General features: G+C 41.3%; 1 protein-coding gene across 18 annotated transcripts in view; it reads right to left on the reverse strand.

Moving 5' to 3' along the window:
- The window catches only part of bptf (bromodomain PHD finger transcription factor), a 137,724-nt gene that overhangs the window by 99,563 nt on the left and 11,916 nt on the right, over positions 1–26,245 (reverse strand). For all 18 annotated transcript variants that reach the window (XM_041216641.1, XM_041216644.1, XM_041216645.1 and 15 more), the window contains exon 2: positions 17,639–18,464. In XM_041216641.1, the coding sequence (XP_041072575.1) occupies positions 17,639–18,464 (826 nt within the window). The remainder of the gene's footprint in view (positions 1–17,638; positions 18,465–26,245) is intronic.

Here is a 26,245-nt window from a genome sequence, read left to right on the forward strand (position 1 = left end):
GAAACGAGCAGAGAGTAACTCACCTCCTGATTCCCCAAAGCCTGTCCACCATTTACATGGCACAAGTCAGGAGTGTGATGGAATACTCCCCACTTGCCCGGATGAATGCAGCACCCACAACACATGAAGCTTGACACCATCCAGGACAAAGCAGCCCACTTGATTGGCACCAAATCCACAAACATTCACTCCCTTCGCCACTAACGCACAGTAGCAGCAGTGTGTAACATCTACAAGATGAACTGCAGGAATTCACAAAGGCTCCTTAGACAGCAGCTTCCAAACCCATGACCACTACCACCTAGAAGGACAAGGGCAGCTGACGCATGGGAACACCACCACCTGGAGGTTCCCCTCCAAGTAACTCACCATCCTGACTTGGAAATATATCAGCGTTCGTTCACTGTCACTGGGTCAAAATCCTGGAACTCCCTAACAGCACCATGGGTGTACCCACTACAGTGGTTCAAGAAGGCAGCTCACCACCACCTTCTCAAGAAGAACTAGGGATGGGCAATAAATGCTGGCCCAGCCAGCGAAGCCCACATCCCATGAATGAATAAAAAGGAATCTTTTAAAAATTGGAAAAACTCAGCAGGTTTGGCAGCATCGGCGGAGAAGAAAAGAGTTGACGTTTCGAGTCCTCATGACCCTTCAACAGAACTAACGTCAACTCTTTTCTTCTCCGCCGATGCTGCCAGGCCTGCTGAGTTTTTCCAGGTAATTCTGTTTTTGTTTTGGATTTCCAGCATCTGCAGCTTTTTGTTTTTATCTTAAAAAAATTGTTTGGAAGGGGGAAAATGAGAAAGCTAAGATTTTATCCCCCTTCCCTCCAAAAGCCAAAGACTGTTAAGTGGGTTACAGCTCCACCAGTTCTGCAGTTTCTTGATACTTTGCCCAAGGCGCCAGTCAGAGGCCCTAACAGCTACAGGAGACCACTGAGCTGCAATAAGTACCTAACATCCCTAAATGCATTTGCGCGAAGAGTAAAAAACATTGCTGAATTTCCAATCCTTTATAGCCTTAGAGTACTACATTAATTATAGTGTCTGGTCAGGAGGTTTAGAGGGGATGTGAGGAAGAAATTTTTCACCCAAAGGGTGGTAGGAATCTGGAACTCACTGCCTGAATATTTAAGAAGTATTTGGATGTGCACTTGCTATGCAATGGCATTCAAGGCTATGGGCCTAATGCTGGAAAATGGGATTAGATTAGTTAGGTACTTGTTTGACCGGCACAGACTCGATGAGCCAAAGGGCCTTTTTCTGTGCTGTAGACCTCTATGACTCTAAGATCCACTATCTCACAGAAGAAAAAGCCTCAAGAATTGAGAAAAACCCAAATGATTCCACTTTGTGCATAATTCATTACCAGTGTCATAGGCTCTTCACATGAAAACGTACAGTGATTGTTTCAGCTAGCTGTTGGTCCGTGATTCCAGTCAGCAGAATAATGAACTTGAGGAAAAAAGGAAAGAATACTCCAAGACACAAAATTACCCAACAGAATCAACATTATGTTCATTTTTTTTTTAAAGAGCAATGCTTTAGCATATTACATGAACTGAAAAGAATTTCAATGCTTCAAAGCAACGCTTCAGCATATTACATGAACTGAAAAGAATTTCAAACATTGTCAAAGATGAACGTAGAAAACAAAACTACCAACACTTCAACTCAAGACAGTCCAAATTAAATGAAAATGATCATACATTAAAAATCAATTTCAAGCATGTTCATTAACTGTAATGATAAAATTGTTTTTTCATTCGTCAAACATACAAAATATTACACAAGTATTTTTCTGTAGTTCATTTGGTGCAGTGGCACTCTCGTCTCTAAATCTGAAATATGAAACCAAAGCCCCATTTGCCTGTCCAAGTAGATGTGGAAGGTTCCATGGTATATTTAAAGAGGAGCTGGGGATTCTCTTGGTCTCCACCCTCAAATGACACTGCCAAAAAAACACTGGCTGTAAAGTGCTTTCTGCTGTGCTAAGGACCTGGGAAATGCTACATCGATGTAACTTCTTTCTTCGTGAAAACACTGAAGATCACAGGAACAGAGCAGTCATTCAGTCTGTTCTGCCACTCAACTCGATCATCGGTGATCTTTTTCTTAATTTCCTTTACCAGTTTTGGTTCTATATTTCTTTCCAACCTTACCTAACAAAAATCTATCCAACTCAGTTTTAGCATTTTCAATTGATCCCCAACATCAACAGCAATTTTTTTTTGGGGGGGTGTGGTGTGTTCCAGGTCTCCAATAACTTGTGTGTGAAGAAATGCTAACTGACATCACTCATGAATAGCTTAACTCTAATTTTAAGGTTATGTTCCCTTGTCTTGGACTCCCACCAGAAGCAATTGTTCCTCTCTCTATCTCTCCTATCAACTTCTTTGGTCATCTTAAACATCTCAATTAGATCAACCCTTAATCTTATAAGCATGAGGGATGCTAGTCTATGGAGCCTAACCTCATAATTTAACTCTTTTAGCCCCAGTATTATTCTGGAGAATCTGCGCTGCACCTCTTCCAAGGTCAATGTATCTGACCCAGGTGAGATGCCCCAATGAACACATTACTGCAGATGGAGTTTAACCAGATTATTGAGCTATATTAATGCAAGATTTTTGTTCTTCATTTACAGGATGTGGGCGTTGCTGGCTAAGCCAGTATTTATTGCCTATCGCTGTCTGTCCTTGAGAAGGTGGTAGTGAGCTGCCTTCTTGAACCACTTCAGTCCCTGTAGCGCTGTTAGGGAGGGAGTTCCAGGATTTTGACCCAGCAACAGTGAAGGAATGACGATATATTTCCGAGTCAGGGTGATGAGTGGCTTGGAGGGGAACTTCCATATGGTGGTGTTCCCAAGTATTTGCTGCCCTTGACCTTCTAGATGGTAGCGGTCATCGGTTTGTAGGAGCCTTGGTAAGTTTCTGCAGTGCATCTTGCAGATGGTACACACTGCTGCCACTGTTCCTCAGCAGTGGAGGGAGTGAATGTTTGTGGAAGGGATGCCAAACAGGCTTTGTCCAGGATGGTTTCAAGCTTAGAGTGTTGTTGGAGCTGCACTGATCCAGGCAAGTGGAGAGAATTCCATCACACTCCTGATTTGTCTGGTCGATGGCGGGCAGAATTTTGGCGGGGGGGGGGGGGTCAGGAGATGAGTTACTTGCTGCAGGATTCCAAGCCTCTGACCTGCTCTTGTAGCCACAGTATTTATATGGCTAGTCCAGTTCAGTTTCTGGTCAATGGTAAGCCCCAGGATGTTGATAGTTGGGATTTAACAATAGTAATGCCATTGAATGTCAAGGGGTGATGGTTAGATTCTCCCTTGTTGGAGAAGGCCATTATCTAGTGCTTGCGTGGTGCGAATGTTACTTAGCACTTGTCAGCCTATGCCTGGATATTGTCCAGGTCTTGCTTCATTTGGACATGGACTGCTTCAGTATCTGAGGAGTTGCAAATGGTGAACATTGTGCAATCATCAGTGAACATTCCCACTTCCAACCTTATGGTGGAAGGAAGGTCATTAATGAAGCAGCTGAAGATGGATGGGCCTAGGACTCTGCCCTGAGTATCTGCTGTGGTGATGTCCTGGAACAGAGATGACTGACTTCCACAACCATCTTCCTTTGTGCTAGGTATGACTCCAACCAGCAGAGTGTTTTCCCAATTCCCATCGACTCCAGTTTTGCTAGGGCTCCTTGATGCCACACTTGGTCAAATGCTGCCTTGATGTCAAGGGCAGTCACTCTCACCTCATCTCTGAGTTCAGCTCTTTTGTCCATGTTTGAACCAAGGCTGTAATGAGGTCAGAAGCTGAGTGACTCTGGTGGAACCCAAACTGAGGTTATTGCCATCTAAGTGCTGCCTGATAGCACTATTGATGACTCCTTCCATCAATTTACTGATGATTAAGAATAGGCTGATAGGGAGGCAATTGGCTGGGTTGGATTTGTCCTGCTTTTTGTGTACAGGCATACCTGGGCAATTTTCCACATTGCCAGCTAGATGCCAGTGTTGTAGCTGTACTGGAACAGCTTGGCTAGGGGCGCACCAAGTTCTAGTATTATTGCTGGAATATTGCCCGACCCCATATCCTTTGCAGAATCCAGTGCCTTCAGCCATTTCTTGATATCACATGGAGTGAAAAGAATTGGCTGAAGACTGGCATATGTGATGCTGGGGATCTAGCTGAAGATTATTGTGAATGCTTCAGCTTTATCTTTTACACTGATGTGCTGGGTTCCTCCATCGTTGAGAATGGGGATATTTGTGGAGCCTCCTCCTCCAATGAGTTGTTTAATTGTCCACCACCATTCATTGGATGTGGCAGGACTGCAGATTTTAGAACTGATCCATTGCTTGTGGAATCGCATAACTCTATCACTTGCTGCTTATGTTATTTGGCACGCAAGTAGCACTGTGTTGTAGCTTCACTAGGTTGACACCTCATTTTTAGGTATGCCTGGTACTCCTCCTGGCATGCCCTCCTGCACTCTTCATTGAACTAGGGTTGATGTCCCAGTTTGATGGTAATGGTAAAGTGGGGGGATATGCCTCGGGCCACGAGGTTATAGATGGTGGTTTATACAATTCTGCTGCTTCTGATGGTCCATAGCGCCTCATGGATGCCCATTTTTGAGTTGCTATATCTGTTTGAAATCTATCCCATTTAGCACAATGGTAGTGCCACACAAAACGATGGAGGATTTCCTCAATGTGAAGGCAGGGCTTAGTCTCCACAAGGACCATGCAGTGGGTCACTCCCAAAAATACCGTCATGGACAGATGCATCTGCAACAGGTAGATTAGTGAGGCCGCAGTCAAGTAGACTTTTTCTATCTTGTTGGTTCACTCACCACCTGCCGCAGACCCAGTCTAGCAACTATGTCCTTTAGCACTTGGCCAGCTCGGTCCATGGGTGGTGCTCCTGAGCCACTCTTGGTGATGGCATTGAAGTTTCCCACCCAAAGTACATTCTGTGCCCTTGCCACCCTCAGTGCTTCCAAGTGGTGCTCAACATGGAGGAGTACTGATTCATCAGCTCAGGGAGGGGTCAAGTACGTGGTAGTCAGCAGGAGGTTTCCTTGCCATTATTTGACTTGATGCCATAAGACTTCACGTTCTCAGGATTGATGTTGAGGACTCCCAGGCAACACCCTCCTAACTGTATACCACTGTGCTGCCATCTCTGCTGGATCCGTCCTGCCAGTGACAGGACATACCCAGGGATGGTAATGGTGGTGTTTGGAGCCTGATCTGTCAGGCATGATTCTGTGATTATGACTATGTCAGGCTGTTGCTCGACTAGTCAGTGAGACAGCTCTCCCAATTTTGGCACAAGCCCCCAGATATTAGCAAGGAGGACTTTGCAGGGTTGACAGAGCCGGTTTGCTGTTGTCTTTTCCGGTGCCTAGGTCAATGCCAGGTGGCCCGTCCGGTTTCGTTCGTTTCTAGTGACTTTTTTAGTGATTTGATACACCCGAGTGGTTTGCTAGACCATTTCAGAAGACATTTAAGAATGAGGATAGCAGATGGGATTTTATGACAATCGACAATGGTTTCATGGTCATCATTGGATTTTTAATTCCAGATTTTTATTGAATTCAAATTTCACCATCTGCCATGGTCAGATTCGACACTGGATTACCAGTCCAGTAACAAAACCAGATCACCACCTCCCACATTGAGTATGAGTTACTAAATGCAACTATATTCTCAGTACTTGAGCGCAGAAATATCAGAACAGGAGGCCATTCAAAAATAAACATTTTTAAAATAATAAAGATTAAAATAACACAAGATGCTGATTTAAAAAAGAGCCATTTATCTTTCCCTTTTAACCCCAACATGACTTTCTACACTCCAAACTTTAAAAAAATTAATTCATGGAATGTGAGCTTCAGTGGCAAAGTTTCTTAATAATTTCTAATTGCCCTTGAGGTGGTTGTGAGCCACCTTCCTAAATACAACCGAGTGACCTGCCAGGCCATTTCAGAGGGCAGTTATGAGTCAACCCCATTGCTTTGGGTCTGGAGTCAGATGTAGGTCAGATGGGGCAAGGACAGCCCACTTCCTTCCCTAAAGGACCTGAATAAACCTGATGTATTTTTAAACAGTCCAGTAGTTTCATGGTCACTAATATTGATATTGGTTTTGTTTTATTCTAGGTTTATTTAGTTAACTGAACTTAAATTCCCTAGCTGCCTTGGTGGGATCTGAACGTATATGCAGGACATTAACCCAGGCCCCTGGATTACTAATCCAGCAACATAACCATTATGTCCTCATACCCCATGTTAATATTGCAGCACAGATTCATAGCAGCTATCTGGCATCTCACCGAAGTGGCATTCAGGTTTATCAATCTTAGGGTGATGTCATCACTGGGAACCTCAGGGTTAGAATTTAAAAAAAGAGATAAGCAAAAAAAAAAAGCACAACATTCATTTGTAATGGTTGATTTCTTCTGTATATTGTGTATGTTTGCTGTACGGATGATCATTTTTTTATTATCTCTGTTCTATATAAAATTTCCCAATCTGATTACCTCAAACTCCCTTTCCTTTCCCCTCTTCCTAGAGACACCTCAAGGCAGACTCAGCAAAGTTACCTGGTTTCTAACTGGGTACTGCTCTTCTCTCGGGCATCAGCAAAATCCATAACCTCATTTCAGAGGAGCTCATGTATCACATGCTTTTATCAAATTATACTGCAGGATATCACCCCCATAATCATCTTGGACAGCAACATCCAATCCAACCTGTCCCAAATATTTTGAAATGTTTTCTAGGAAGGTAGGATTTCTAAAAAGTTGGGGTAAGGTCTGGTCACTCCAATTTTTTTCCCTGATGTCACTTCCAAACTCTTCCAAGAAAATTCACAAAATTACAGTTTGAGATGGGAAAGGTAATTATCATATCCACACCCTTAACATATGATGGAACGGTACCCTAGTGATGATAATGAACGAGGGACCTTGACGGTGGAAGTGCTAAGTTGTGAAATTGAATTCAATAAATTTGATTGTCAGCCAACTGCAAAATTTGAGCATGAAATCTACAGGGTTGCCATAAAAAATGCATATATGAGTTCACTATTATTCTACAGGACAGGAAACCTGCCACCAACTGCCTAGTCTGCCCTACATTTTAATTCCAGACCAAACACACAATGTAGCAGAAAGAGCCAGGCGATTGGAAGCAGATGTACAATAGCCAATGCCATTGTGAGATACAACCAGCAACAATCAAAACAGAGCATCTAAAAACCAATTAGAAATTAAAAACCAATTAGAACCTGTTCTGATGAAGAGTCATACAAACTCGAAACGTTAACCCTGTTCCTCTCTGCAGATGCTGTCAGACCTGCTGAGCTTTTCCAGCTATTTTTGTTTTTATTAAAGAACTTAAATTTACTGTTTTTGGTCCAAAAGCAGAGAGAAGTCAAAACTTACGTATGTTAATCTATGCCTCTCATATTCTAAACGCTTGTCAAGATTCAGTGAAGTCCAGGCGAAGCAGGGTTAAAGAATATGGGAATCATTGGTCCAGGATGTATTGGTGGATGAAGATAGTCAATTCACATTGTGTACATGGATTTTCAAAAAGCCTTTGACAAGCTGCCATACAATAAGCTACTTAAGATAGAGTCCCATGGAAATAGTGGGTAAATCTTGGGTTGGATTAGGAATTACTCTGCTCCTGCGTGGAGATCAGTATCCCACGAGATTCTGCAGTTATTTATGTTTGGATGCTGCTCTCCATATTTCTAATGATCTGGATGCAGGCATTGGGGAAATGTCCAAAATTCGTGGTAACAATATCCATTTGTGAGCATGTTAGGATCTTACTTGAAAAAAATATTATAATCCGATCTAGATGCAATGCAGAAATGAGTACAGACCCATGTCTATCATGTCTCATTTAGTATCAATGAATGTGTGCCAGGTGCACAGGTGGGGCTAACACTAAGCCATGTGTATGCCACGAAGGGTTCCAAACCAAAGACTATTAAGCAGGAAAGATAGTCTGGTGTTATTATAAATGAATTACTAAAGTTGCACAGTGTCATGAGACTATAGTAAAAGTATTAAGATGTATTGTGACTATCAAAATCAGCATAAAATGAAAAGCACGATAGTATATTGTTGCTCTACAATACTTTGGTTGAAACTCATCTAGAGTAGTGTCAATTTTGGTTCCCTCAGTTGGTGGTTGATAGAGGCTCTGAACTAAATTCAGAGAAAGGCCATTAGATTTATACCAACTTAAAACATCCTTTGTTATCAGGATAGAATGAGAAAGTTTGGACTTTTTAACTCTGCAAGCGCAAAAACATTGCAAAGATTTTTTTGAAGTCTTTGAGAAGTCTAAGCAAGGATCTAGACTATGTCCATTTAGATAGACTATTTGAGTTTGATAGCTTGGAAAAAAATGAAGGATGTGTGTACAAGTCACAAGGACAGTCACCTGTTGGATGTCAGGTGGTTTTCATTTTCAAGAAGATTACCCATTTTTAGGAAGGTGTTAATTTTGTGGACCATGTCGAGATTCACTTCAAGTAATTAACAGGAAGCTGGATGAGCTGCTGAGGATTGAAGTTACAGTGTACAAAAGGTAGGGGAGTTTTGGGTGATCTGTCTCATGGTGACATTTTGATTGCCTTCAGGAGCCAAAGAACTTTGCAGATACTCCCCCTAACGAATTGGCTCAGAGTTTTTACTGCTTTAGGTGCTTCTCCCTGGAGATTACATTGCTGCTATGGCAGAGGGTTGAGTTAAGCATCATGATTCTCAGTCATATCATGACAATATGGGACAGGCTTGACGGAGCAGTTGGTCTTTTCCTGTTTTCACTTTTTGTATATTTGTAAATGAAGCCAACCTGCTCTGAAACTGTTACAAGGGTGGAATTACAGGGTGACAAGTTTGCATGGGTAATTTCCATTACAAGTCTGGTCTTAAGCATTTACAATGGGGAAGTTGACAACCGCAAGTTTGGTTTTGTAGACAGGAAATGTGCACAGAAGTCAGATTTTGGATACATTGGATATAAATGTGAGGACATACTTAAGTTAAAATAAACACTTACCTAGATCAAGATTTGTGACAGCAGCTCCTCAAAAACAATTACTATCCATCATTGTGGTTCTCAACCAAATTAGCGAATAGTGAGTGTTGACATACAGTTCAATTATTGAGAGAGCAGACATAGGAACAAAACAGAGGGGTGTGATCCAATCCTTACACAATAACTAGACAATTTCATGGGTCATCTGAGAGATTGAGAGCAGGAACTCTGGACAATTTTTCCCCTTCAGTTTGGGAACAATGAAGCTAACTTAATGTTCCTTCTGATGCTGTAGCAAAGCTAACAAACTCAGCACTGACCAAAGATTGAATCTGGATCACCCCAAGTGATCCTTGGGAACAATGAAGCTAACTTAATGCTCCTTCTGATGCTGTAGCAAAGCTAACAAACTCAGCACTGACCAAAGATTGAATCTGGATCACCCCAAGTGATCCTTGGGAACAATGAAGCTAACTTAATGCTCCTTCTGATGCTGTAGCAAAGCTAACAAACTCAGCACTGACCAAAGATTGAATCTGGATCACCCCAGGCCTGCAAGGCTCAATACCAAACATATAAAATAGCCTCATTTGTAGGATTAATTACCAACTTTTGCCTAAACACCACTTAAGTAAAAACATTTACCAGAATTATTAAATTTGAACCAAAGATCACCACAGGTGTCAACATAGGAGTCAACCTTTGAAGCCTCCAAAAATGTAGTTAACTTATATGCAGAGTATAAAATGTGAAATGCTGGTGTAGGTATGGGTGGGCATCATTTTGAAGTATGAAAAGAAAGTAACACCAGTAATTCATATTAAATTAGTGGGGCATGGTTTTTAAAATAAATTAATTGTACAAAAATATCTTTAACCACAATAAAAATATTTTAAAACCTGTCAAATTCATTGTCTTCAGCACCCGCTCAAGTTCATAGAATTGAGTCAATAATTGAATCATTTTGGCTATGGCGTCATTGTAAGGATCCCACTCTGGATCAGGCACGATGCTTTTGATTTCAGAATCATCCCTCTTTAACAATCAGCTTTCTCTCCATCCAGTGAATTGGATATTCCACATTTATTGAACTATCTAACAACACTCTGTGCACTAACAGCATCCCACAATTTAATGACAAAGCCACACAAACCACCAAGCAGAGCAGTGCGCACATTTCCATTCTGTGAAATTTTTTCCCTCTGCCAGCTATCCACCTATTCGACGTGAACATGATCTTTGAATGTTTGTTGAGGCACACATCCAAAGATTGGACTACAGACATCAGACCCCCTGGTATAACTCCAGGCACCTCGATCTCCTGGGTTACATGGATCTGAACATGTCCCACATTAATAAAATGCATTCTTTCCAAGGTCACCAGGATGCCTATTCCACACACTACTGATCCATAACTTCACTCCATTCTCATCCATCCAACAGTTATGGACATGCATAAAAATTCATTCAATTAACTTGGCCTTTAGCATGGTTTTACATTTGAAAATTACCAAAGACTAACTTTGTGCCGTCAGTCATGCAGGCTTGAACCACCATGAACTTGGTCTTATGTCCTGTGGTTTTTACTTGAACTGTCTTTGAACCTTTCCAATCCACAATTTGGTTGCTAGACATATTCAAATTTATGGGTGCTTCATCTATGTTGCTGATGTGGCATAATAGGAACTAGTATTTTGCCGCTAACTAATGATGAATCATAGGAAACTGGTAATTTTGGCAGTGGTCTTTTGATAGCTTCTGAGCAATCTTGGTCTTCTGCTGCAACACTAGATATTTTTGTTCCATAATGCAGCCATACCAACAAGCTCTCACTCTGACATCTTTGCTGGACTCAGTTTGATTTGGCCCACTTAAGTGCATATATACTTATTGCATTTCTGGTAACGATAAAACCATCAATAAAACCATCCTGACAATTTTTGAGGACCCATTCTGAAACACGCTTCTCAAGGTCAGGCCAGTGGTTGGTCCCTGCTCTCATGGCAATTTGGTCTTGGGCATTTTCTCCAGGCTGGACGACGACTCCTTCCATTCTCACACCAGTTTATCACTAACACCGAATTCCCTCACTACAGCACAGTTATTTGACGAGTTTGCAAATGTTACACCTTTTAGTTTAACGCCAGCTTCATACTTCATTCATTTTGTTGGAAGACTCATTTCTCTTCAGCATTCACCACACAGGGTCTTCTTTGTGTTGGTTTAAATTCCCACTCACCTTCGCAACACAGCACCTATTGCCTGCTCAGTCTCTTGTGCCCAGTTATAAGTAAAACGTGCATTTTGTGGGTCAAAAAATTGAAGCTGACTACTAATAAGTGTAGCATGTCGTGGCTAAAAAAGCAGAGGGTTGATTTATACACTGAGTAAATGCAAAATCATGATTTTTGGGGCCAGGAAAGGGGGTCATATTATACCCTGGGTCAACTTATATAGCATGATCTAGAATATCTGTTTTGCCTCTTAGGCACGATCCAACTTTGTTACCAAGTAAGTAAAAATTCCAAAATTAAATAATTATGCTAAAATTATATTTCCCATTTTCATTAAGAAGGTAAAATGTTCAGGTATCTTTTCATCAGTGCACTACTCTCCTTCTGCTAGAAAAACAAGACAGCTTAGACTCGATACTCCTTCACTGCTGCCATAAATGCTACTTTACTGTGCTACTGTGCACCAAGTGGCAGGCTTTGAAAGACAGGTTGCTTCTTAAAATATTTTGGCTGAAATTATGAACCCAATGTGTATAAAAGTCATAAAAAAATACATCCAACCATTCCACTGCTCAGCACATTAAAACAAGAACCTACTGAAATAGAAATGTGGTAATCTACATTGGATATGCATCATGATTGAAATCTGGTTAAAAAGGGCAGCACAATGATGTACAAGACTGGAGCAGCAACATATTGGCACTTGGACTGCTAAGGTATAAGCTGTGTAAAACATTTGCTACCCAAAAAGTTCTTTATCTTCTGAATATAGATGATGAGCTGACACCAATAGTGAATTCGGCATATTCTCAACCTAAGGCAAATGGCATTAAATAAATCATAATTAGTTTCAAACCTGGGAATACCCTACAATACGTCACTGGCCTGCAGTGGCAAAAGGAGTCAAATAAAATCCTTGTCTGAAAAATAAGATCTAATAGAGATTCAGTTTACAAAGTTTTGAGTCATAAAGCTGCAAGCATGTAACACAAACTCAGATTTCAGCACTCTAACGGGAAAATCTGAGGCGAGTCAAGCACTTCTAAATCCTCCTGCAGTTTCAAGCACGGCTCCATTTCATACACATACAGTGTGTCATTTTTCAAAATGAATCCAGCAACAGGAGCAGAAAAGGCACTCAAAAAGTTTGGATAAAATTCAGAAGGGCTTTTCTGTGTGTTTTTCTCCCCACCCCTAACATTATCTAAGACATCGCTTTGGTATCGTTCCAAAATCCAAGACACTTTCCAGTACCTTGTTCAATTATTCAGGTGTGATCTGGACAGCAGGTGTGAGCATACCATCCAACTCTGGAAGACATCATAGAGGGAACCATGATTGATTTCATCCTAATGTCGAGATACTGCAATCCATTGTCTTTTATTGCTGGCCCAACTGAGATAAGCTAATTTAAGGACAAAACCAAATTTCTAAAATGGGACTCATTTTTAAGTTGTAGGACTCAAAGACATTGCTTGTGTCAACGTCTTTTCAACGAAGAGAATTAATATTTATTTTAAAATTTGACGCTCACAAAACCAGGAATAGCATAAACTCACTCCCTCCACAATTTTAATGGGTACAGCATAGCAATATAGAATGAAGTTTAGATACAACACGACAGGAACTGGCATGGAGCTTAACAAATTGAGGAAGTTAATATCACCTCATTATCAGGTATTTTCTTATTACAGCGACCTATGGTAATACAACGCTGGGTGCTTGACTCATCAGTTTTCTCAAGTTAGTTCTAACAAAGTCATTGGTAAAACTCAAGTGAAGATTGAAGGTGTAATAGAGAAAAAAAGACTGGATATCTCCAGAATATTTCAGAAATAACCTGATACCAAGTGCAAATCTGCTCTTAAAGGCAACCAGATGGGGAAAGTGAAAATTTGGTGCTGTGAGATTGTAGACTCCCAAACCCAATTTCCTTGATAAAAACATGTGCTCAAACAGGATTACAATTTCAAAACTGAATATCTGCGCTCAAGCTCAAGCCCCCTCACACCTCAACACTGACTGAGAAAAATAGTAAAAACTTCCTTTGAGTGCCAAGACATGCACAGGGTCCACTTACAGCTTTCAACATTTTCACTGAATTGTGAAATGTACTGGGGGAGCTGCTTCAATGACAAGTTTCATGAAAGTGACATGGAGAATTAACCTCCCATCCAAACTGTTCTTGAACTGTCGTGAAAAACATTGACAACTAGGAATGACATTGAAGTTGGCTGCATTAATTCTGCAAATAAAAACAGGAGGCCTGGCTTTGGTAACACACTCAGACTTAGGCCTGTTATCATCACACTCAGTATTTGGTCAACAAAGTTAAAAAAAAATAAATTCAACTCTCAGAATATGCATTATGTGCAAATTAATGCAGTATGCTACAAAGCAGGAACAGAGACAGGAAATGTCATAAACAAGAGAAAGCAAAGCTCAAGTAGGTCAACAGCATCTCAATCCCAAAATGTTGTTAATTCACTGGTGTTGAAGACAGTACTTTAAAAACATCCAAACTCAAGGATATGCATATCATTTTTAAATTGCAAGTGACGTTGTGGCAAACAGAAAAGCACAGCAGGTTCTCGTGAACACAATGTGAATAAAAGGTGATGATTTAAAAGAATTCCAATGCTCTCCTGGTTGGCTTCTCACCTTCGCCCATCACAAACTTCAGCCCATCCAAAGTGCTGCTCCCCGTACCCTGATTCACTCCAAGTCCTGTTCACCAATCCCTCTCTGTGCTTGCTGACCAACACCAGCTTCCGGTCCAGCAACACCTCAAATGTTAAATTCTCATCTTGAAATTCAAATCTCTCCCTGGTCGAGCTCATCCCCATAACCCTCTGAGAACTTAGTACCACTCCAACTCTGTCTTATTTTGTTATCCCAGCATTACTTTGCTCCCCCTCCCCCCACCATCAGAGCCCATCCATAAGTGACCGAGGCACCAAGCTCTGGAATTCTCTCCTTAAACTCTGTTTCTTTAACCTCCTTAAAAGGTGTTCATTAAAACGTCTCTTCTGTCCTAAATTTCATGTGGCTCATGTCAAATTTTGTACAATATTCTTACGAAAAGCCTTGGAACATTTTACTACATTAAAGGTGTCCTATAAATGCAAGATGTTGTTGACTGCAAAACATTTTTGCACATAATATACTTTGCATCATTAAAACTAACACTAGGAATTTAAAGCACACAAAGATAAAGCATTGTTTAAATTACAAGTGAAGTATCGAATGAACCAGCCAGCCAGAACCATTGTACATCAATTCACCCAAGAATACTGATAGTTTTAAGCAGTACACAGGCTGACATCAGTGATTTCTGAATTTTTTTTACACATATCATTTGAGGTTTAATTTTGGAGAGATCTGCAGGGATCAATTACTACCAACAGGAGCTTTTTTGATTATTATGGCAAAAGAAATCAAGCTTCTGAAAGTTTTAATGTAAAATTAACATACATGTCTTTAATGGTAATACAGGTAAGAGTTTTGATATGTGGGGATACTATTTTAAAAAGGATACCTCTCTGTGCCTTTGCCACTTATCTCAGCAGTATCCAACTTGCTCAAAATTAATTCTAATGAATTAGAAAAGATGGAATGAACAGCTAAAGCATACAATGTCTTCAATTCTGTTGACATGAGCAACTCAACTAAAGTTAATATAAAAACATTTTTGCATCTCAAATACAAAGCCACCATGTGGTCTAGATTGGCTTGATTCAGCTGATCTCAACCAGCCATGGAGCACAATTGATTGCAGTTAGGCAGAGCCATTGAATATTTTCAGGTTCTTGAACTACAGTGAACTATAGGAAAAGGCAGCAAAGTAGGTTTGAGGCCAAGATCAGATCAGCCATGATCTTACTGAATGGATCAGGCTCAAGGGGTCGTATGGCTTACTTCTGTTCCTATTTTGTATGTCCTAATGTTCAGCATCCCTAGCCTAAGGTTACCCTTTCTAATCAAAATCTTGTCAGTCTTGCTAGAAAACACGTGCGAGCAGCATCCCAAGAAAAGTAATAAGATAAGCACCCAATTGCCAACCCAGATTTTGCAGTGGTAATGATAGACTCAAGCTTGGTTGTAAGAACTCTGTTTAAATTAATTACTAATACTCAGTATCTAAGCTCACACACAAAGGCATGCATGCCAGATTCTAGAGGTTGTATATGCTCATGAGAATAGGAGGTGTCAATGTCTTCTAGGAAGAAAGTGCAAGAAAATCAAGGGGAAAACAAAAACAAAATCAACAACAACAACTTATACTTATATAATACCTTTAACATTAAAAAACCCAAGGCAATTCATAGGAGCATTACAAAACGTGCTACTGAGCCTACATATGGAGGTACGAATTCAGGTGGCCAAAAGCTTGCCATAGAGTAAGGTTTAGAGGTTTCTTAAAGAGAAACAGCAAGGTAGAGAGATGGAGAAGAATTGGAAGGGAATTCCAGAAATCACAAAAATCAATAAATAAAGTCGCTAACTGGATTATCTCAGTACCCAATCAACAAAGTGAGAAATTCTGAAAGCACAAGAGAATGAAGGCGAGGATATTTTTCATAGTTTAAGAGTCACAACAATTAAAAGTATACTATATCTAATTCAAGCTTGACAGTAGTATTCCATGAAAAGCAATGACGTAAACATCAGTTTTTGGCCCAGATTTTGAAGTGGTAATGATGGTAAAGCTGTCAGCATTCGCTGACATTACACTACTGAAACTGGTAGCAGCAACAGGAGTCTGCACGTGTGCAGGATAAAACACAAATCCTGGAGCTGCTGTCAATGAATCTACACTCCTCCAGCAAGAGTGCTGTTGAGGTTTCCCCAGACTCCAATGAATGGAAAATCTCTGAAGTGATGAGAACTTCCACTCTTCTGCTGGTGGTCTCACTGTTAAAAACCTTGAAAAAGTTACATCTTATACAATGAGGTTCAACTGGGCTTTTAAACAATGAACAAACTTCATGATTATAGTTAAACATGCTCATTGGTCCTAAAAAGCTAATTTTATATTTGTGGAATGTCAAACTTCTCCAATCAGAAAATTCAAATCTTTAACTTTTTAAACATGCATCCTTATTTTAGCTTCCATCTTAATCCAGTCATAACTTTTTATTTTGCTGCCTGAAGTAAAGGGATACAGTGCTTTTAATTTCCTGGTTTGTGGTCTGAGAGAATACTTCAATGTGATTGGCTGCTTACCCTGCTTGCTGGCATCACTGCTGTTGTGTGCCAGGAGAGCCTCTTGACATGACACCAAAGTTAAAAAGCCCTCAGGGGAAGGGAAGCCCACACCACAAAGATCGCTAAACTTTTGTTGGTAGATTTCTTTGAGGTCAGCTGTGAGCGCCATTGCTTCACCGCTGACCGCAAAATACGGGCCAATATTTTTCGTGGTAGTGGTCGAAGAAACGTTGGCCAAGACAACATGGCAACATTCTTCGAAAACTCCAGCCCCACATGCTTTACCAGCACTTGATCTATCTTAGTTTAAAGTTGCAACGAGACTCTGCATCAGAATTGAAAGTTCAAGATGTAGCTTTGAAGAATATTAGAATTTGCTTGCCTTCAAAGGAAATTTTTTGGAGTCAACAAGGCTACCAGGTTGGGCATAACATTATTTGAGAACACCCCTTGGCTTCAACAACAAACTAAATGAAACCTTTAAGATTATACGAACTATACTTAAAGCTTTCAGAGGTTCAATTTAACTTCTGAGTCAAAGTGGCCAATTTTATTTGGGAATGTACGCTAAAAGAAATCTATTTTTGTGCAGGTCATCCTGACACAATGTGTCTCCTAAGTTACAACTGTGCTGGAGATTTCTGAAGTTGAACCCAATGGATTTCTGCTTCTCAGAAAGAACTCACAAGAATCCATGTAACACTGTGGGAAAAGACTCTAGAAAGGATCACCTTGCAGTCATTCTATCACATCATGCTGCTTTAATTGCTTCTCCTGCCTGGGGTAGGTACCCAGTTCCCCCTTCCCCCTGTCGTTCATTTAATGAAAAAAGTCACAGCATCTGAAAATGAACAATTAATTCTCACGACCAATGCAACAAAAATGGCAACATGTTGCAACATGTAAACACATTTCTGTTGCAATGTAATTCAAATCAACAACCTGAAAGGGTAGTAGGCAAAAGTCAAAATCAACATTTAAATAAAAATTAAATTGTGATTTGTCACACACTGATGTCAATATTACTTAGAGGTCTACTTACACTGACCAAGACCAATATTTTTCATCTGCATTAGCTTGTTCTCTAATAGCATAATAGATTGTGACAAATTATACTTACATTATAATCCTTCTAGTCAGGAACCAATATTTTCGTCTGTGTCTGTCATATCCTATAGGCTCATGACGAACATATGGTTTATTTTTCTGGATTTCAGGCACGCAATCACAAACACCAAGCACTTTGTGTGCCACACAGATCTCACACTGCCACTCATCCTCTGGCACTTCTTCAAGCGGAGGTTTCACACATTCCAAATGGTACACAGCTGAGCAGGTTTCACAGCAAAGCAGATCACCTAGCTTGTGACAAACCCGACAGTGGTCATCATACTGGATCACACCCTCAGACATCAACTCCTCGCGGGCAATGTTCGTCGTCAGGAACTGATCCACTAAAAATTGAAGAACTTTGATTTTATTTTCTATTGGACCATATGGGTATTCATCCTTTTCCTGATAGGGTAGTACATGATGGTATTCCCGGTCGCTTTCGCAATAGGCCCGAACCAGTTCTGGCCACGTCATTCCATCTATAAGGTACAATGTGGAATTGATGCTATCTTTTAAGTCAGCAGGACCAAAAGTGGTGTTCGAGGAATCCTCTTCTCGCAAAATTGCTTTCAGCAAAGCAATGTGCATTTCTGCAATTAACGTGCACTGCTCCTGACCAACCAATGCAGCACAAAAGTCTTCAAAGCGGAAAGGTGAAAGGCGCAACACTGCTCCAAAATTATTCAACACCTCATAAATAGCTATAATGCTCAACAGCTCTTCACTGGGCACCAATAAGTCTTCTGAACATTTTGGAATATCAAGTGGAACAACATCCGTTTCTTCAAACAACGGCGACCTTGTACGATGCACCCTCGTCTGTCGTCTTCTTCCTAGAAATACAGTAACAGAAAATATTAAAATTCATGTAGCTGTTTAGGAAAGCAACAAAATTAGTGAAAGAATGCTTATAAATGCACAAGTCTTTAAATTTAGATTCTCCCATTTTTTCCCCAATATTCTGGGTGATAATATATGAACGTGTTTATGAATTTATCATGCTGAGGGTATCACACATGGATTTGTGAACATACCCATGTCATAACAAATTGTAACTTCATTTTCTTGCAAGAAGATCAATGGAATCACCTGCCTATTACACAGTCAAATCATAAAAGCGAAAGCAGAGTTGCTAAAAACATAATATAAAATACATTTTATATAACAGCAATTTGTTACACCAAGGCAAATATTATGTTTCACGAAGCACCCCCACCGCACCCCACCCCATGATGAGTTTCACTCTAACCATTTTATCTCCTTTTCAAATTAAAAAAGGTGCTTGCGTTGCATTTTTCAAAATTCATTCATCAGTTGTGGGCTTCGCTGGCTGAGCCAGCATTTATTGTCTATCCCTAGTTGCCCTTAAGGTGGTGGTGGTGAGCTGCCTTCTTCAACCACTGCAGTCCAGGTGGTGTGGGTACACCCACAGTGCTGTTGGGAAGGGAATGCCAGGATTTTGGCCCAGTGACAGTGAAGGAACGACGAAATATTTCCAAGTTAGGGTGGTGAGTAACTTGGAGTAGAAGGTCTAGGTGTTTATGAGTTCCCATCTATCTACTGCCCTTGTCCTTCTAGATGGTGGTGGTTGTGGGTTTGGAAGGTGCTGTCGAAGAAGCCATGGTGAATTCCTGCAGTGCATCTTGTAGATGATACACACTGCTGCTACTGTGTGTCTGTGGTGGAGGGAGTGAATGTTTGTGGATGTGGTGCCAATCAAGCAGGCTGCTTTGTCCTGGATGGCGTCAAGTTTCTTGAGTGTTGTGGGAGCTGCATTCATCCAGGCAAGTGGAGAGTATTCCATCACACTCCTGACTTGTGCCTTGTAGAAGGTGGACAGGCTTTGGGGAGTCAGGAGGCAGGCTACTCATCGTACTATTCCTAGCCTCTGACCTGCTATTGCAGCCAAAGTATTTATATGGCTAGTCCAGTTCAGTTTCTGGTCAATGGTAACCCCCCAGGATGTTGATAGTGGGGGATTCAGTGATGGTAATGCCATTGAACATCTAGGGGCGATGGTTGGATTCTCTCTTGTTGGAGATGATCATTGCCTGACACTTGTGGTGCAAATGTTACTTGCCACTTGTCAGCCCAAGCCTGGACGTTGTCCAGGTCTTGCTGCATTTGGACATGAGCTGTTTCAGTATCTGAGGAGTCGCGAAAGGTGAACATCATACAATCATCAGCGAACATCCCCACTTTTGATCTTATGTTGGAAGGAAGGTCATTGATGAAGCAACTTAAGATAGTTGGGCTGAGAACACTACCCTGAGGAACTCCTGCAGTGATGTCCTAGAGCTGAGATGGCTGACCTGCAACAACCACAACCATCTTCCTTTGTGCTAGTTATGACTCCAACCAGCGGAGAGTTTCCCCCCCGATTCCCATTGATTCTAGTTTTGCTAGCGCTTCTTGATGCCACACTCTGTCAAATGCTGCCTTGATGTCAAGGGCAGTCACTCTCACCTCACCTCGGGTGTTCAGCTCTTTAGTCCATGTTTGAAACAGGGCTGTAACGAGGTCAGGAGCTGAGTGGCTCTGGCAGAACCCAAACTGGACGTCAGTGAGCAGGTTATTGCCAAGCAAGTGCCGCTTGATAGCACTGTTGATGACCCCTTCCATTACTTTACTGACAGAGAGTAGACTGATGGGGCGGTAATTGGCCTGGCTGGATTTGTCCTTTTTTTTTTGTGTACAGGACATACCTGAGCAATTTTCTGCATAGCTAGGTAGATGCCAGTGTTATTGCTGTACTGGAACAGCTCAACTAGGGGCAGGGCAAGTTCTGGAGCATACGTCTTCAGTACTATTGCCGGAATAGTGTCAGGGTCCATAATCTTTGCAGTATCCAGTGACTTCAGGCGTTTCTTGTAATTGCATGGAGTAAATCGAATTGGCTGAAGACTGGCAACTGTGATGTCAGGGACCTCTGGAGGAGGTAAAGATGGTTCATCCACTTGGCACTTCTGGCTGAAAATTGTAGCAAAATGCTTCAGCCTCATCTTTTGCACTGATGTGCTGGGCTCCTCCATCATTGAGGACGGGGATGTTTGTGGAGCCTCCTCCTCCAGTGAGTTGTTTAATTGTCTACCAACATTCATAACTGATGTGGCAGGACTGCAGAGCTTAGTACAGATCCGTTGGTTATGGGATCACTTAACCCTGTCTATCACTTGCTGTTTGGCACACAAGTGTTAGAGCTTCACCAGGTTGACACCACATTTTTAGGTATGCCTGGTTCTGATCCTGGCATGCACTCCTGCACTCTTCATTGAACCAGGGTTGATCCCCTGGCATGATGGTAATGGTAGAAAGGGGATGTGCCAGACCTCGAGGTTACAGATTGTGTTCGAGTATAATTCTGCTGCTGCTGATGGCCCACAGGGCCTGATGGATGCCCAGTCTGGAGTTGCTAGATTTGTTCGAAATCTATCCCATTTAGCACGGTGGTAGTGCCACAACACGATAGAGGGTATCCTCAATGTGAAGGCGGGACTTCGTCTTCGCAATGACTGTATGGAGTGGTCACTTCTACTGATACTGTCATGGACAGATGGATCTGCGGCAGGGAGGTTGGTGAGGATGAGATCAAGTATGTTTTTCCCTCTTGTTGGTTCCCTCACCACCTGCCACAGACCCAGTCTAGCAGCTATTTCCTTTAGGGCTCGGCCAGCTGTGTCAGTAGTGGTGCTACCAAGTCAACCTTGGTGGTGGGCATTGAAGTCCCCCACCCAGACAACATTCTGCACTCTTGCCACCCTCAGTGCTTCCAGTGATGTTCAACATGGAGGAGCACTGATTGATCAGCTAAGAGAGGGCAGTATGTGGTAATCAGTAGGAGGTTTCCTTGCCGATGTTTGACCTGATGCCATGAGATTTCATGGGGTCTGGAGTCGATGTTGAGCACTCCCAGAACAACTCCCTCCCAACTGTATACCACTGTGCCGCCACCTCTGCTGGGTCTGTCCTGCCGGTTGGACAGGACATACCCAGGGATGGTGATGATGGTGTCTGGGACATTATCTCTAAGATATGATTCTGTGAGGATGACTATGTCAGGCTGTTGCTTGAATAGTCTGAGAGACAGCTCTCCCAATTTTGGCACTAGCCCCCAGATGTTAGAAAGGAGGACTTTGCAGGGTCAACAGGGCTGAGGCTGCCGTTGTCATTTCCAGTGTCTAGGTCGATGCCGGGTGGTCTGTCCGGTTTGTTACAACTGAGTGGCTTGCTAAGCCATTTCAAAGGGCATTTAAGAGTCAACCACATTGCTGTGGGCCTGGAATCATGTGTTGGCCAGACCAAGTAAGGGCATCAGATTTCCCTCCCTAAAGGAATTTTGTGAACCAGATGGGTTTTTACAATAATCAACGATGGTTTCATGGTCACCATTAGACATTTAATTCCAGATTTTTGTTGAAGTCAAGTTCCGCCATCTGCCATGGTGAGATTCAAACCCAGAGCATTACTCTGGGCCTCTGGATCACTAGTCCAGTGACAATACCACTACGCCATCACCTCCCCCATAAAGCACATTTAATGCAGAAATACATAACAAGGTATTTTTATAGAAGTCTAATCAAATGAAAATTGACACAGCAGCTTGTAGGAGAGGCAACAAAAAAAACTTTGTTAGTTGCTTTTAAGGGGGTCTCATAGGAAGAGAAAGAGGCTAAGAAGCAGAGAGGTTTAGAGAGGGAAATCCAGGGTCTGGATGCAGATGGGTGAAGGCACAGCACACATGAAAGGACAAGGGATGAACAGAGCTGGAGGAACGTACAGTTCCCTCAGAGGGTTATAGGGCTGGGTATGGTACAGAGACAGGAAGAGATGTGAGCATTAAAAGGTTTGAACATGAGGATGAGAATTCTAAAATTAAGGTGTTGGGGAATTGGGAACCAATGTAAATCAGTGAACACAGGGGCAGTCCGTGAATTGGCCTTGGCGCAAGATAGGATTTGAACAGCAATTTGAATTGGATAAATAATAGCCAGGCCAATTTTAGAGCATCACAATATTAATATTTGAGTATTTACAGCATAGAGAGTTAGAAGGCATATTTTCAACGTTCAAGCATTATTTGATTCCACAGATCAGGGGAGAAGTGGACGAACTCCAGGCAAAGCAATGCATTGTGGCCGCAGTAACAATAGTGATGCATACTTTGGCCAAAGCAGTCTCATCCTTACAAAAAGGGTAAAAAGTGGATTTGGTGATTTTAGCAAAGACAGACATAATCACAAGATGCACAAGAAATTATGACTGAAAATAAAACAACACAAATACACATAAGAACTTCACTATCAACAAAACAATTTAAGAATCTGGCTCCACTAATGCATGCACAAGACTTACCAGATTAACATAGCCGCAACAGATCCTACAAATTATTCCAAACCGATTCTTTTAAAATATGTTCTTGGATACTTTTTTAATATTGAAATGTAAGGCTTTTAGTCACAAAAGGCTAAAATCATGGCCACAAGTATCCCAAAGAGCTATCCCTCCTACTTACTGTGTCTTTCTACAGCGAAGAAATACAGATACAAGGAGCGAAGTGTGAAACCTTAGTTGGGGAGTGGGTGGTGGGAAATATTTCATTCAGAGGTCAAGAGTTTAAATTTTTACCATGGCAATCTGTGAGGATGAAATAAATAAACCTGGTGCAGTAATTTTAAAAATTCACTAAGAAAGCTGCCAGATTTATACTAAAACCCAACTTTGGCCAACACATAACTCCAGCCCATACTGTGTGATTAACTTTTAATGCTAGCTGTAAAAAAAAAACAATCACTACCATGAAAGCAACAAGGGATGAGCAATAAATGTGGCCTCTCCAGTGTCATGGATGTCCTAAAAACAAATAATAAACCATGAGATACACTGCATATGAAGCTACTGTGTGCTAATGTTGTTGTAGCCAGACTAACAAATCATGCTGTACAAAATGCAAAAAAGGTACAAGCTTGTATTCTACAAAGTTTAGCACACAAGCAAAATAACTTTCTGAATCTTCTCATTTTCAGCATTTTATTTCCAAAAATTTGGCAGATGGAATATAATGTGGGAAAATGTGAGGTTATGCACTTTGGCAGGAAGAATAGAGGAGCTGAATATTATTTAAATGGAGAAAGACTGAAGAAAGTTGCAGCACTGAGAGGTTTGGGGATCCTCGTGCATGAATCACAAAAAGCTAACATACATGTTCAACAGGTAATAGGTAAGGCAAATGGAATGTTGACCTTTATTTCAAAGGGAATGGTGTATAAAAATAGGGAAGTCTTGCTAAAACTATACAAGGCACTAGTTAGAACACACCTAGAATACTGTGAACAGTTTTGGTCCCCTTATCTAAGGAAAGATATACTGGCATTGGAGGCAGTCCAAAGAAGGTTCACTAGGATTTTCTTCTGAGGAGAGGTTGAGTAGGTTGGGCCTGTACTCATTGGAATTTAGAAGAATGAGGCACAACCTTATTGAAACAGATTAGGCTCTTAGGGGGCTTGACAGGGTAGATGCTGAGAGGTTGCTTCCCTTTGTGAGAGTGCCTAGGACCAGAGGGCATATTCTCAGAGTAAGGGGTCGCCCATTTAAGACAGAGATGAGGAGGAATTTCTTCTCTCAGTGGGCAGTGAATCTGTGTAATTCTTTACTGCAGAGGGCTGTAGAGGCTGGGTCATTAAATATATTCAAGGTTGAGATCGACAGATTTTTAAATCAGTAAAGGAATCAAGGATTGTGGAGAAAATGGAGGAAATTGGAGTTGAGGATTACCAGATCAGCCATGATCTTACTGAATGACAGAGCAAATTCGATGGGCCAAATAGCCTACTTCTGTTCCTACGTCTTATGGTCTTAATATGTCCAATATTTGGCTGGGTCATGTTGATTTCAGAGAGGAAAAAGCTAATGGTTGGATGTTTGTACCATAATTATAAATTTTACAGAATAAAATACAAGGAACAAGTTTGGGATTTCTATTACCAATTCCAATACATTCCAAGATTTCTTCACATCTTTGCACATCACATTTCAATAAACCAACCAAAGGAATTTAGTCTCAGGGAAACATAAGGATGGCATTGTATTAATACTGGTTAAACAGAGTGAAGCTGGTTGCTTCACCAACTGACAACTTAGGACACACAAGCATATGAACACAGGAAACTTTTCTTCAAGAAAGACTAATCAAAGCTTTATTGCCAAATGCGATATGCCAGATGGGGAGATAAATGGGAGGAGAGAGTGAGAGAGAGAGAAAGAGTGAGAGAGAGAAAGAGTGAGAAAGAGAAAGAGTGAGAGAAAGAAAGAGTGAGAGAGAGAGAGAAAGAGTGAGAGAGAGAGAGAAAGAGTGAGAGAGAGAGAGAAAGAGTGAGAGAGAGAGAGAAAGAGTGAGAGAGAGAGAGAAAGAGTGAGAGAGAGAGAGAAAGAGTGAGAGAGAGAGAGAAAGAGTGAGAGAGAGAGAGAAAGAGTGAGAGAGAGAGAGAAAGAGTGAGAGAGAGAGAGAAAGGAGAGAGAGAGAAAGGAGAGAGAGAGAAAGGAGAGAGAGAGAAAGGAGAGAGAGAGAAAGGAGAGAGAGAGAAAGGAGAGAGAGAGAAAGGAGAGAGAGAGAGCGAGAGAGAGAGAAAGGAGAGAGAGAGAAAGGAGAGAGAGAGAAAGAGAGAAAGGAGAGAGAGAGAAAGAGAGAAAGGAGAGAGAGAGAAAGAGAGAAAGGAGAGAGAGAGAGAAAGGAGAGAGAGAGAAAAAGAGAAAGGAGAGAGAGAGAAAAAGAGAAAGGAGAGAGAGAGAAAAAGAGAAAGGAGAGAGAGAGAAAAAGAGAAAGGAGAGAGAGAGAAAAAGAGAAAGGAGAGAGAGAGAGAAAGGAGAGAGAGAGAAAAAGAGAAAGGAGAGAGAGAGAGAGAAAAAGAGAAAGGAGAGAGAAAAAGAGAAAGGAGAGAGAGAGAAAAAGAGAGAGAAAAAGAGAGAGAGAGAGAAAAAGAGAACGAGAGAGAGAAAAAGAGAACGAGAGAGAGAAAAAGAGAACGAGAGAGAGAAAAAGAGAACGAGAGAGAGAAAAAGAGAACGAGAGAGAGAAAAAGAGAACGAGAGAGAGAAAAAGAGAACGAGAGAGAGAAAAAGAGAACGAGAGAGAGAAAAAGAGAACGAGAGAGAGAAAAAGAGAACTAGAGAGAGAAAAAGAGAACGAGAGAGAGAAAAAGAGAGAAAGGAGAGAGAGAAAAAGAGAGAAAGGAGAGAGAAGAGAGAAAGGAGAGAGAGAAAAAGAGAGAAAGAAATAGAGAGAAAGAAGAGAGAGAAAGAAAGGAAAAAAGAATGCGAGCCAGGAGAGAGAGAGAGAGAGATGGATCAATCACATCACACAACACAGAAGGCACATCACAGACTATGTAGCTCTAGCACCTTGCCACACAAAAGATTTGTTACTCACTGCAAAAGTAATGTCATTTTCTGTGGCCACTTGTAACAAGATATTGCTTCTCTCAAATCAGTCTGTTTGGCTCTTGCCATTAGTTCAGAATCAATCACTATGTTGAACCTTCATTCTCTACTATAAAGGCAGATAAATTAATAACTGACTTGCACAACAGGGGACTTCACAGATAGATTTTCTCAGATGCAA

This window comes from Carcharodon carcharias, chromosome 22 (assembly GCF_017639515.1).
Source record: "Carcharodon carcharias isolate sCarCar2 chromosome 22, sCarCar2.pri, whole genome shotgun sequence".
Lineage (NCBI taxonomy): Eukaryota > Metazoa > Chordata > Chondrichthyes > Lamniformes > Lamnidae > Carcharodon > Carcharodon carcharias.